Source organism: Pogona vitticeps, chromosome 6 (assembly GCF_051106095.1).
Source record: "Pogona vitticeps strain Pit_001003342236 chromosome 6, PviZW2.1, whole genome shotgun sequence".
NCBI lineage: Eukaryota > Metazoa > Chordata > Lepidosauria > Squamata > Agamidae > Pogona > Pogona vitticeps.
Genome location: NC_135788.1, coordinates 63,142,995 through 63,157,639, shown reverse-complemented (window position 1 = coordinate 63,157,639; position 14,645 = coordinate 63,142,995). Strand labels below are relative to the sequence as shown.

At 40.5% G+C, this 14,645-nt stretch overlaps 1 protein-coding gene across 7 annotated transcripts in view; it reads right to left on the bottom strand.

Annotated features, from left to right (window-relative positions):
• The window catches only part of GLI3 (GLI family zinc finger 3), a 445,483-nt gene that overhangs the window by 102,666 nt on the left and 328,172 nt on the right, over window positions 1-14,645 (bottom strand). For all 7 annotated transcript variants that reach the window (XM_078377471.1, XM_020798430.3, XM_073003750.2 and 4 more), the window contains one exon: window positions 1,243-1,444. In XM_078377471.1, the coding sequence (XP_078233597.1) occupies window positions 1,243-1,444 (202 nt within the window). The remainder of the gene's footprint in view (window positions 1-1,242; window positions 1,445-14,645) is intronic.

Here is a 14,645-nt window from a genome sequence, read left to right as displayed (position 1 = left end):
TGCCCAGGTAGCTTGTATAAATGAAGAACAGAGGGGAGTCAAATATCAGAGAAAGAGAAAAACAATTCTGCTTTCAAACTTTGAGAAAAATCTCCAAGGATTCACAGAACACAGTGCTACCAACATTTGCCATGTTTTGGGCTTTTTAAAATAATGAAGTTATGCAGACTTTTAGATTCTCCCCCCCCCCCGGCCCGGAAAAGGAGGCACGGCATAAAGAGAGGCTTCACAGTAGGTCCTTTAGCCATAGCATAAACTCTGCTTTCTTCCAACTGAAATTACAGGGATATAACACAATGAGTTGAATACAACCCATTAGTCCTTTTCTCCCTCCTAGATTCAGATGAGCTGTCTACTTTTATAGCAACTTGTGCTTCATATAAATGTTAATATGTCACCTTACCTTTAAAAAATATCCCAGAAACAATTTAATTGTATAAATGTTCCAGAGATCTGGAAAGAATGTAATTTTCTTCCAAGACTCAGGGAAGAAATGTTGGGCCACCTATTCTTGTCCATCTGTGTCATGTAACCACCCATGTCATATTTGAAATGACCAATACATTCTTGTTGCACTAAGAAAGATTTCATTGGCTGTTTAATAAGCCAATAACCAAGAATACAACTTCAAACTATCATCGGTGTAATTTGTGTGCTTGCATGTCCAGGACAAAACATTTTTCATTTTTACTTGTTGAAAGTAATAACATATTCAAAGTGGACTTCAACTAAAACACTGAAGGTGGATACTAACAGTAATGGCTACATGCTGAGAAGCCACACCTCCATATGCTAGGTACTGGGATTGAATAAAATAGTCTATTGCTGTTATGGCATGTTTGTGAGTGTTTTATTGGCATCTTGTTGATTGCTGTGGAAAACAGAATACTGGATTAGTTAGGGGTTGAGTATGAAATTCAGGGTACTTGGGTTATTTTCCTGTTAGCAAACATATTTTGAATACTGCTACGTAAACTAGCACACTTTTCTAAAATTGCAGAAAAGGAATTTAATTCAAGCACCTTTAATTGCCCTGGATGTCTTATCTGAGGCTAAAAGGTTGTGCTATATTAAAAAATTGATAAAGAGAAGCATTGAAGCACTGTAACATCTTTTATGATCAAATCATAATGTAGTTTTCTAAACACAAATGCAGTCCTTTGTAAGTAGCGGGTAATAAAAATATTTGGTTTTCAGTCTTGTAATATTTATTAAAGATCTTTGCATTTTGCCGGCTCTTACCTTATTGCACTTGCAGATAAATGGCCGTAGGAGCCACTTGCTGAAGAACTGCTACGGGAATTGTTGAGAATTGTGACCAAGGAGTTGGGAGATGTCCGGATCATGGTCTGAAGGTCAAAGCTATGATCAGATAGAGGTGATAGGGATAGTGTTCGCTTTCGGCTTGGTCTTGTTGGCAGCCTAGGACTCGGAAACCTGGCGCCTGTTATGTAAACAAAAACAATTATCTACCCAAGCACCTGACCATCTTTATTTATTACTACTGGCAATGGATATGAAAAGTCACCACAACAGTATGATGTGCTTTCTGACAAGCCCACTCTTTCCACTTATGATCTACTAGCTACGATTGAGGAAAATTAGGAAGAAAAATGTATCTTTCCATTGCTTACCTCTGGGGAACTCTGTTTATTAATGTGCAGGCAAAATGATAAATTGCTAAACAAAAGGAAAAGACTTTTATGTGTTATCCCTCTCATTTCTGGTGATTTATGAATCTGATGGCTGCTTAGACATGCACATCATTAATTCACTAGAAGCTAGGAGACAGAGTAGTTCAAATCCAAGCTACTGGCAAACTCATAGCCTACCACATTAATGAAAACACCCAACAAGGACTATAAAATGTAAAATGGAATCCAAGACCTCTATTTTATTTTGGTTCAACATTTTGTTTTGTACAATGATATATTCAATATAAGTATGAATAATATACTACCCTTTTGAATTGTTTATGGTATTTATATTTCCTCATTGTTCTCAAGAGTTCAAAATGTGTTTCAAAGCTATGCTTTTCATGCTTTCTTTTAATTATTATATGAACAGCTCTTTCATCCTTTATTCACTGAACTAGAGTAAGTGGCTGCAAGAGATTATTACAGATGCTTCTGGGTTCTTATACTTTTAAATAGAAAACAGTATAGCTTGAAATGGAAGGTTAGAAGTTTTCAGAGCAAAAACAAAAACAAAAACTCAGAAAATTGCTTTCAAAGATGAAACAAGGTATGGAGAACACAATCTGGCTAAGACCAAGCACTTTGAAAAGTTGAGGTCACTGAAAAGATTTAGGCGTATGATTAACTTTCCCACTAAAATTCACAGCTAATTTGTCCTATGTGACATATTTATTCCAACAATCATGCCTGCAACCCCTTTAAACCAAATCTTTAAAGATCCCTGCCATAGTCTTCAACACGTACTTTTGTCATCCTTCAGTACTACTGTTCTTGCACTCTGAAAATAAATACAGACCTATTGGATGAAAAGTATTATCCATCCCATTCAGCATGCTGTTCCTAACAATACCTGGACCAGATTCGTGGGGTGGGGGAACGTAAATGTTGCCTATAAAATACCAAGGCTCCTGATCTGTCCATTACACAGTTGCTTGAAGTTTAAATTTGGTATGCGAATCCTTACTTTATTGATTCCATCATTATGATCTCATCTCTAGTTACATATTGATATGGTTGGAACCCTTTGTGGTCAAAACCCCAGACACAAGGATGCCAGCAAGCATGTCAGTTACCTTTGGTATCTGGCCTGTGGTTCCTTTCTCCCTTCTACATGTGTGTAACAAGCACATCCTCATGTTGTTTTAATGTCACATTGACCAATCAGCATTTGCAATGAATATTAATATATTTTTAAATTTCTCTGGTACCTTACAATTTAACCTTTTCTATCTCTTTTTATGGTCCTGCCGCTTAACTGTGTGGCTGTTTGCTACTTCATTTAAGGCAATGCTTTGATACTTGAGAATGGTAATGTCTTTAAGCTTGTCTTAGAGATAAAACAGTTATCAAAGCTTACAAGAAAAGGGTATTGAATTAAAGATGCAAGAATGACCCAGGCAAAAGTGACAAAATCAGACAGTATGATTCAATTGTTTCTTTTTGATTAGAGAACAAAAGCAAGGAAGATGTTGTTACATACAGCACTGATGTTACCTGTCTGTCATGGGTTTGGAGGGAAAGTTCCATCCTATGGGGAGTGGAAGGCGGGACATCAGGAGGAGGGGCTGTACTGTATATATATGTGATGCGTGTGTGGAGAAGGAGACGCTGGGATGTGAAGAAGCAGCAGCTGGGAAGAAGAAGCTGGTGTGGGAGTCTGTGTGTCAGACAGGGTACTACTGTGTGTCAGAGTACCAACCTGATAGGTTCAGGTGTCTGTTGGTTAGCCAGAACTGATAGGTTCAGGGTCTGTGCTTCAAGTTAAGTGTTCTGTGTGAACCAAACTGTATGCATGTATGAATGAGACTAAGCCACGTTACTATATCTTATTCACCTGATCATTTTATTTTCCCTGTGTGTGATTTAAATAAACCTTATTCTTTTATTAGTTGAAAATCCATCCCTGGTCTGTGTGACTTCTTATAGGGAATGGTTGGTGGCAGCTTAGTTAACGTGTGGCAGATCCCAGTAGGTCTGGGTTTGTCACATTGATTGGTGTCCAGCGTGTGGGATACGACTGGTCCAGTTGTCCAGCGGTCCAGCAAAGCCTTGGCAAGAGTGCCCAGAGCAAGGGGGGGTCTAGTCAGGGACAATCTGAGGCGCGTAGGTAATCTTCTAGGTGTACCTCACGGGGAGGTGCGCTAGTAGAAGAACGTGCCAACTGGGGAGACTAGATTAGGGTGCTCTGAGGCAGCCTGTTTTGGCGGGAAAAAGCTGAGGCAAAACTGTGAAATAGCAGTGAGCTAGCTTGTCTGCTGAGAGGCCCAGCCGAGGGGGGTAGACTCTAGCTCGCAACTGTTGCAAGTTAGTGCTGAAAGGACAGCAGCAATCTATAGGGAAAGCTGGTTCTGAGGAAAAAAAAAAGTGGTCGTTTTATTTTGAGGCTTGACTTTTTAAAGCAGCCTGTTCTGAGGGGGGATTATGCCCTTGACTCGAAGCCAAATGGCAGAAATGGGTGAAGTGAAAGACCCACAGGTGGACCAAGGTTCTGAGGAGGAATTTGGCTCAGTGCAGGATGAGAGCACGGGAGAGCAGAACCCAGAACTCAGAAAAATGCTCCTAGCCCAACAGCATGAACTGAGGGTGAGGGAAATGGAAATCAGAAGAAAAGAAAGAGCTGAAATCAGTCAGGCAGAGGCAGATGCCAAGAAAAGGGGAATGGCCATGAGGATAAAAGAGATGGAACTGAAACACCAAATTAGAATGGTACAATTGGAATTGGATTTCCTAAATAAGTTTATTAACAATTTATCAGTGGAAGAAATGTCAAAGAAAGAAAAGTATGAGGCTCAGGCCAGACAAAGTGAGCAAGATCTTGAAAAATATAATCAGCAAAAAGATATTAAATTAAAAGAAATCAGAGATAAGACTGAAGGAAAAGTGAAAGAGATAAAAGCTAGGGCTGAGGAAGAAATTTTACAGATCAGGGCTGAGTTTGAGGCTAAGCAAAAGGAGCTAGAAAGGAAACCAAAATCTGTGGCAGAAGCAGCCGAGATCGCAGATTTTATTTCCCAAATAAGAAAGCCCTTGGGTGAGGGGAAATCTGTAGGTAAACCCAAAGAAACCTACAGCAAGTACTCTCAGGGACCAGGGAAAAGCCAGCAAGGGGGAGGGGCCCATGGTGAAGGGAAGCCCTCAGACATGAAACCAAGACCTCAGATTTTGGAGGGAAAACCAAAACAGGATGAGAGAGAATCAAAATACACCAGAAAATGTTATTTCTGTCAGGGAAAGGGCCATCTAATCTCAGAGTGTGAGAAATTAAAGCAGCTAAAAGGAATGGTGCCTCAGGATTCGAGTGGAACCAAGCCAAAAGCTGTGTTCTGTGTCCAGAAAGAGCAAGGCTCATTGCCACTGAGGGAGCCTGTTGCCATGGCTACTCAATCTGGAACAGCTACATCTGCTGATCAGGCTGAGGAAAATGGTCCTCTTGTGGAGGTCAAGCGCTGCTTGCTCGTGAGAACAGATTCTCAGTTGTTTGAAACAGCAGGGGTGGACGTAGGAATACTTGACCATCAGTATAGGGGGCTGAGGGACACTTGTTCCCAGGTGACCCTGTGCCATCCAGATATTATTCCTAGGGAATATATAATCCCAAATGAGAGCATGAAGGTGGCAGGGATTGAGGGGCAGGTGATCTCACTGCCAGTAGCGGAGGTACCTGTGAACTTTCAAGGCTGGAGGGGAGTTTGGCGGCTAGCGATTTCATCGACTCTGCCAGCAGCCGTGCTCGTGGGAAATGACCTGGCTGAACATGTGAAACGGGTGCTAGTGATTATACGTTCACAAGCCACCACGGGGACAGTTCAGGGGGGTACTGATGAGCCAGAGACGGAAGCAGAGGGGAGTTCAGAAGCTGTGGTGGAAACCTTAACCACAGACAGCCGATTTGGCCAAGAGCAAAAGGCAGACGCCACTCTCCAAAAGTGTTTTGAACAGGTGACTGACGCCCAGCTAACACCTGAAACCCCAGTGAAATTTCTGGAGAAAAAGGGGATTTTATATAGAGAGACCCTGAGGAATATCTCAAAAGGGGGAGATGGGATCAGAAGTCAGCTGGTGGTACCTGAAAAGTATCGCCCCATGATCTTACAAAGGGGGCACTCTGACATGTTTGCTGCACACTTAGGGGTGAACAAAACACAGCAGAGAATCACACAGAATTTTTACTGGCCTGACATAGGGAAGCAGATCAGGGAGTTCTGTAAACAATGTGATGTGTGTCAAAGGCAGGGGAATAGCCGCGACAGGACCAAAGCAAAGTTGTGCCCTTTGCCTGTGATTGACACTCCGTTCAAATGTATAGGGGTGGATATTGTGGGACCTTTGCCCAAGGCCACAAAGAGGGGGAACAGGTTCATTCTCACCATTGTGGACCATGCCACGAGGTACCCTGAAGCCATTCCCTTGACTAACATTGAAACTAACACAGTGGCAGATGCCTTGGTGGGGTATATGTCCAGGATGGGATTTGCCTCAGAAATAATCACAGATTTGGGAGCATCGTTCACATCAAAGCTCATGAAACGCTTATGGCAAATCTGTGGAATTAAGCACAAGGAAACTACTGCCTATCATCCTGAAAGTAATGGGTTAACTGAGAAGTTCAATGGGACTCTAATGCGCATGATTAGGGCTTACTTGGCAGAGAATCCAAACAATTGGGACCAGAAGCTGCAATCCCTTTTGTTTGCTTATCGATCAGTGCCACAAGCCAGTACCGGGTTCAGTCCATTTGAACTTTTATTTGGGAGAAGGGTGAAAGGGCCCCTTGATCTGATCAAACAAAATTGGGAGCAGATCACCCAGGATGACCCACAAGACGTTGTGACATACATAGACACCTTAAGGATTGACCTAAAGAGAAACCTAGAGCTAGCAGCAGAGACCCTACAAGCTCAAAAGGTCAGAAAGAAAGTTTGGGATGACCAGAAAGCCGGGGAGAGGCACTTTAATCCAGGGGAGGAAGTGCTTTGGCCTAGGCCCTGCAAAGAAAACAAACTGCAGCTGGGTAGCCCAGAAAGAAAATACTTGGGTCACTTGGTAGGGGGAGGAGTGATAAAACCCCTGGAGGCCAAAATAGAAGCTGTTCGTGATTGGCCTAGACCCAACACCAAGAAAAAAGTCAAATCATTTCTTGGGTTGGTGGGCTACTACAGAAATTTCATCCCGAGGTTTAGCGAGATTGCGGCTCCGCTGACCGATCTGACGAGGAAGAAGACTGATGACCGCATCCCGTGGACCAGCGACTGTGAGGCGGCGTTCCAGAGGTTGAAGGAGGCGTTAATCAATTATCCAGTGCTGCGTGCTCCAGACTTCGACCGGGAGTTCATCATCTACACCGATGCGTCTAACAGCGGGGTAGGAGCAGTTCTTTGCCAGGAGGATGAGAATGGTGACCAGCATCCAGTGTCCTACCTGAGTAGGAAACTTCAAAAAGGTGAGAGACATTTGGCAACCGTGGAGAAGGAGTGTTTGGCCATAGTCTACGCGATCCAGAAGGCCAAGCCTTACATCTGGGGAAGACATTTTGTTCTGTGCACTGACCATTCACCACTGCAATGGTTAAAGACAATGAAAACCCACAATAGCAAACTTATGAGGTGGGCTTTAAACCTACAGGACTATGACTTTGAAGTGAAGGTGGTCAGAGGGTCAGTGAACTGTGTTGCTGACGCCTTGTCAAGAAGACCTGAAGATTGAAGACGGCGAAAGAACATGGACTATGTATATATATTGATGACAAAAAGTTAAATGTACCTGGTTTTTTTGAATTCGGTTTGTATGAATAAAGGTAAATTGATGTAATGTATATGGTAAATGCTTAAATGCCTAATTGATATGGTTAACTTAGAATGTAAGTATAAGTAAGTATGGTATTGTATGTATAACTGTTGTTGTGTGTTTTATTCAGGTTGTTTTTTGGGAAAAAGCACCTTAGCTTTCCCCCTACAAAACAACTTATAAAGAGGGGAGGTGTTACATACAGCACTGATGTTACCTGTCTGTCATGGGTTTGGAGGGAAAGTTCCATCCTATGGGGAGTGGAAGGCGGGACATCAGGAGGAGGGGCTGTACTGTATATATATGTGAAGCCTGTGTGGTGAAGTTCAGGAGACGCTGGGATGTGACGAAGCAGCAGCTGGGAAGAAGAAGCTGGTGTGGGAGTCTGTGTGTCAGACAGGGTACTACTGTGTGTCAGAGTACCAACCTGATAGGTTCAGGTGTCTGTTGGTTAGCCAGAACTGATAGGTTCAGGGTCTGTGCTTCAAGTTAAGTGTTCTGTGTGAACCAAACTGTATGCATGTATGAATGAGACTAAGCCACGTTACTATATCTTATTCACCTGATCATTTTATTTTCCCTGTGTGTGATTTAAATAAACCTTATTCTTTTATTAGTTGAAAATCCATCCCTGGTCTGTGTGACTTCTTATAGGGAATGGTTGGTGGCAGCTTAGTTAACGTGTGGCAGATCCCAGTAGGTCTGGGTTTGTCACAGATGTTAGCTCCTGATTTTGGATCAGATGGATATCTGCCATCTAATAAACCATTATTACATACTACTTGGAAAATGGAAGACATTTTCACAAGTGCCACTGTAGCTGAAATCTGATATGTATTTATCTGGGAGGAATGTCCTTTTTCATTCTTCATCTCATCAATGGTGCCTGAACAAACCTGGAACCGTGATGCACAGTTGCACACTTTTTTTTAGAGTCTGGAGATTCATCAATATTATGATGCAAGTCCCTTTTAACATATAAACCTGTGATATTTCCTTCAAATGTTGGGGATATGTATAGAAATGCTGTCTTCTAAGACAAACTGCAATTGCATGAATGAATAAACTGTACTGTCCTTTGCCAGCTAGTTGGCGAGGAAACCAGCTGGCACTTCTATCCAGCAAAGCCAATGATGAAGAACTGTGGGAGTTGAAGGCCAAAAACATTAGGAGGGGTACAGTTGCCCACTGCTGTATTCTTTTTCCATTTAGACTCTCTTCTTTTTCACAACCCATATTGCCAGTATTAGGAATACATGTGTATATACATAGCCATGAAGAAGGATTGTAGTTTAGCAAGTGTTTTTTAAAAAGTCAGATTTTCTGTTCTATGTCTTCTTCTGGCTTCACCCCACATTTCACTGCTGTTTCAAGGGCCTGTAGCATCTATAGGGCTTCTTTTTTATGGAAGTTCAGAGATTTTCTCCAAATACACTTTCAATTGTGATAGGACACTTAGGGTTCTTTTCTACACTGGCGAAGCTGCCCAGGAGCAGTAATGCTTTCATATAGACTTGTTTTAGTTATATGCTGACAAGTTGGAACCACCTTATAGCACTTATAGCAACACTAATAGGGCTTTCAAGATAAATGAGATATTTAAGGAGTAGCTTTACCAGTTGCACACACCCAATAAGCTTCCATGACTGAGAAGTGATTCAGACCCAGGCGTCCTAAATCCTAGTCCATCTCTCTATCTACTACATCACACTGGATATCTATATATAGACTACAACATATTTTATCTAGATCTACATCTTCTTCTTTGCCTCCACCATATTATTAATTAGTATAATCAAAACCTTGCAAGGCTTTGCTATACCGAGCTTACAATATTAAGAATATTTTCTGTAACTAAAGGGTTACTTGAACTGAGTGTGTCCAAGAAATTGACTTACAGTAATCAGAAAACAAGTAATCATAAAAGCTATCAAATGTTATTTTTCTTTATCGAGTGAGGCAGAAGGCACCTGACTTTTAAAGACAACATAAATACTGACTACATCAGTTCGGTATGATATGAAAGCATGGACACTGCTGTTGTTGTTTTTGGCATCTTAATTTTAGCTTCCCACTAATTGTTTTGTTTTGTCTTTTCTCATATAAAATTCTGACAAAGAAGAAAGGGTTTTTTCAGTATGATGAATGGGTAGGACATTCAGATTCCTACTTAATGACAATTAATTTACTGTATATCCATGCAAGTTAAGATAGTTTTAATTAGTTTTTACAAAGTAAAAGGCTAGCTTCATCCTCTGTTTAGATAAAAGCAGCATTGCCTGACTAAACAAATTCTCATCAAATAAAGAAGGTGAGGTTATATGACCTCCCCATGATTCACTTTCAGTTTAATTTTCTATTTACTGTTTAAAAACAAGCAATTTGCATAATACCACTGCACATTTCTCTGTGTTTTTAATACAGAAACTGCTTTAATTGAAAAGTTGCTGCGGTAATGAAGCTTGAATGTGTGATCTCAGCTCAAGAGAAATTGCATGTGTTAAGTTTGTACAGCTCAGAAGAGGGAAAGAGAAGGAAGCACAGTTGTTTTCACTAGACTCTTTGGCCCAAGTGCTCTCTGTACTACAGCGACTGTTAGCCATTGTGTCACATACCAAAAGGAGCAAGCAAGCAAAGTACTTAACATTGCCTATCAAGCCTGTTTCTTGCCACTTCAACAACCAGCCACCTGATGAAGAAGTGACAAGGCTCCTTCCACTGACTTGCTCGTTTTTCATACTTCTCTTCTTGGTCGCCATGCACAAAGGTGTACAACTAATTCTAGTTATAAGAAGCATGCTCTGACACATTTTGTATGATCTCTACAGAGATTTACACTGTATGTGAAGCACTGCTGGAGATACGCAAGCCACAGGACTACCAGTTCCTTACTTGATTTTCTGAACATATATATGAATTAAGGCATTTTAACAGATATTATCTGATGTTGGTACATAAGTATCTTTCTGTAGGCACATTTTCATAGATGCCCATTTACTAAAAAAGATCTTTATTGATTTCCAGAACTAGAGAACCCCACTTCAAGCAAATAAGTTATCTCTAATCCTATCATACTTTTTTATTGAATAACCTCCCTGGTAGATGATGGGAAAGCTGTAGACATACTATATCTTGACTCAAGCAATAGTTTTTAGAAAGTGTCCCATAATACTTTAATTAGCAAGCTAACTAGATGTGGGCTACATAGAACAACTGTGTGGTGGATAAAACAGTTGCAGCATTGTACTCAGAGAGTACTTATCAATGGCTCTTTGTCAAACAGGGAGGAGATAACAAGTAGGATAAGACAAGGCTCAGCCCTGGCCTGGTGTTCTTCAATATTTTTATTAATAAGTTGGAAGAGGGGTGTGTACGGAATACTTATCAAATCTGCAAGTGACACAGAGTTGGGTGGAATAGCTAATATCCTGGAAAACAGAAACAAAATTTTAAAAGATCTTGAGGAATGGGCTGAAAACAACAGAATGAAATTCAACAGGCATACATTTAAAATTCTGCAATTTAAGGGGGGGCAAATTCACAGTTACAAGATGGGGGATACGACTCTATAATACTACGAGTGAGAACGAGCTTGGAATTGTTGTAGATCACAAGCAAAATATGAGCCACTGTGTGATTTGGTTCCAAAAAAAGACCATGCTATTTTAGGCTGCATTAACAGAAACATAATCTTCAATTCTAATGAGGTACTAGTCCCCCTCTATTTAGCACTAGTTAGGCCTCATCTAAAGTACAGTGTTCAGTTCTGGACACCACACTTGAAGAAGGGATGCCAACAAAGTGGAACAAATTCAGAGGAGGGCAACAAGGATGACTGGAAACCAAGCTGTATGAGGAAAGACTGAAAGAACTGGGTATGTATTGAGAAAAGAAGACTGAGGAGAGATATGACAGGATTTTTCAAATAACTGAAAGGCAGTTTATACAGAGGAAGAGCAGGATCTGTTCTCTATCATCCCACAGTGCAGGACATGCAACAACGGGCTAAATTTACAGAAAGCCAGATTTCAGTCTAATATCAGGAAAAATTTCCTGACTGTTAGAGCAGTACAACAGTCTAACTGACTACCTTGGGAGTGATGAACACTCAAATGCTAGAAGAATTCAAGAGAAAATGAGGTAACCACCTGTCAGATATACTTTAATTTGGACTCCTGCACTGAGCAGAGGGTTGGACATGATGGTCTTATATGCCACTTCCAACTTCTTTATTTTATTATTTAACGTGGGAAAACCCAGCAGAATGTAACTAAGTCATGTGTCATTGTAACTAGATCAGAGATTACAGGGAATGGGTGTATCTGGCACAACACCTTTGACTCAGCAAATGTATTCCAGGCCAGTACTGAAATCTATGCATCCAGGATGAGGAATGAATCCTGGAGAACACCCATGCTGCACACCTGACTTTTCAAGAGGAGTATAATCCCATCCAATACAGGCTGAATTCTTATCCTTTGGTTTTCCTTTTGACTGACCAGGAACACAGCTCCATTATTTATATTTATGTATACTAATATACATTTGTGCACCTCAGCAAAGCAATGGATTATAAATTATTTATTTTGGTGTGAACTTCTCTAGTATCTGATCCTTCAAAATAGGTCTACAGGCTGTAATTCTTCATCACCCATCACACAGAAAAGCAACGGTGTCTAAATATGAACAGATGCAATTACAGCAGGGTTTCCTCCATGGATTGAATGCATCAGGGTTGCTTTTAAATTCTAAAACCATCTGTCATTCATGCCCATATTCTTTTAGGTTTGTAACTGTTCTGTCATTTCTAGTCCATCTCCAGTGACAACTCTAAAGATGGTAGGATGGATACAAATGTGTACCTGAGTGCTAGATTTTGTGTCAATGTGTGCATAGTCCTCAATCTTTTCATATAAGAACTAGAAGTATTCACATTTGGGTCTTAATCTGTATATATAATCCTACATTGCACATAATCCCAGTATGAATTAGAGCTATGGACTTCACACTCTCATTTTCCACCCAAATACACCATGTCAGCTTTCTGTATACAGCTGACTATTCAGCCCAGGTCCCTTTCTTCTTACTAGTATAACTCTCTAAGGCCTCATCAGGGTTAGGAATACATCTACCAGCCCAAATTCCTTTTAATTTGAGAAGCTGGGGATTAAACATGGCATCTTGTGTGTGCTAAAAGATACCCCATAATTTCCTATTTTTATGTCTTCTGTGGACAAGATCAGATATTCTATTGCCTATATCAATTCCTCAGAATCTGCAGTAATGGTTCAATGAGAACTACCACAGAAATTCTTGGCAAAGAGGCAAAAAAACCCAAGGCTGTACCTGTTCCCTAAACTGTGATTTTACTAGTGGCCTAGAAGAAAGATAGCAAAGCTTGCTTTTAAGCTTATTATTTTAATTCCTCAAGTCAGGAAGAAGTAAACATTCTCCATTATGTAATTTATTTAGTGAGTGTTCTAATTTCACAATGATTCTGTTTCAGCTAATGAAGATATAACTGATGAGTTTAAAGTAAATTCTCTCCAACTAAAAGGTAAAAAAAAATAAAATTAATGTAAGAAAATGCATTCAGGATATAAAATTTTCTAACTCACCATTATGATTTTTCAAAAGCTTCATGAAGGTGAAAGATAAATATAAATTTGAATAATCAGTAAAAACAGAAGAGAAAGTGAATTCTTCCAGTTTCATAATTATTCAAATATATATATGGTGGTTCATGGGTTGTCAAAGTCAACAAACCATGAATTTCTAAAGTTTTTCCTGACAAACCATAAATTGATTCATTGTTTCGTAAGCACAATTTTTAGACAGCCCGTGCCCCCCAACCCCCACAGCCTACCTCCTGCCCTGATACTTGCCCACCTTGTCCTGTTGCTTCCTCCTCCTCCTCTGCCACCATCTTTGCAGATAGCCACTCAGCTTCCCTTCTGGGAGCCTGGCCTGCCTTCTCTGGTCATGGCCCTGCCTATCAGCTTAAAGTGGGTGCATGCACAGAGACAGTCAGCCAGATGCTTTTCAAATAATAATAATAATAATAATAATAATAATAATAATAATAATAATAATAATAATAATAATAATAATAATAATAATAATAATAATAATAATAATAATTTTTTTATTTTTCCTTTCCTTTTAAGATACCTCCCACTGGGGCTTGTCTTAAAATGAGGGGGAAAGTGGGCAAGATGAGATGTGGCTTTATTTTTTCCTCCCTTCCCCAGTGGAAGCTGTCTTAAAAGGAAGAGGTGGAAAAACCCTACAGCCCGGCTTTTGGGGTGTGTGTGTGAAGCAGCCAGCCAGTCAGCTCTGCATATGTGCCTGCCTCTCAGCTGAGAGGCAGGCCCATCGGCACAGACTGCAGGCTAGGCTGCCAGAAGGGAAACCAGCTGCTGTCTCCAAAGACAGTGGCAGTGATGTGGCATGGCAGTGGCAGGACAAGGTAGGGAGATGATGGGGGCAGTGGGAAGGGGTGGGGGAGTGGGAAGGGGGGCAGGCTGTGGGGGTGCAATGAACCAGGAAGTTCACTGCAGTGCCCAAAACTTTGTTGTTTTGGGAAAGTTTGTGTTTTCTCATTTGGACGAACTCGAACTGATCTGAATCAATGAACTGGCAAGTTTAGACAAACTTCCTTGTTCATTTTTAGTCCATCTCTAATATATAGCAAGATTAGTCACACAGGGCAATAGGCCCATGGCACATTCCCTAGTTTATCTGATCCCTTATTACATTACATTTGCTTCCTCATTACCTTTTCTTTATCATAATGATCAACTAAACAATGACCAAGAACTGCCTCACTTATTACAATTCAGTACTGGCACACAATGTTTTAAACAAGCAACTATTTGACAATAAACTTTAAAGAACAAAATTTTCTGTATCTATGCTGTGTCAAAATGGTCCTTAAATGGTTTTTAAATTCACACAGCACAATGAAGTTAGTAACACTAAAAATCATATATCTTTAAATCTGTGACAATGCTTTTCAATGAACCTTGAATCAGAAAAATGTGAATAAAGCAAACCACAACTTGGCTTAACGACGACGACGACGACAACAACAACAACAACAACAACTGTGTGCTGCCAAGTTGATTCTGACTTACGGTGTTGCTTTTCAGGATTATCCACGTA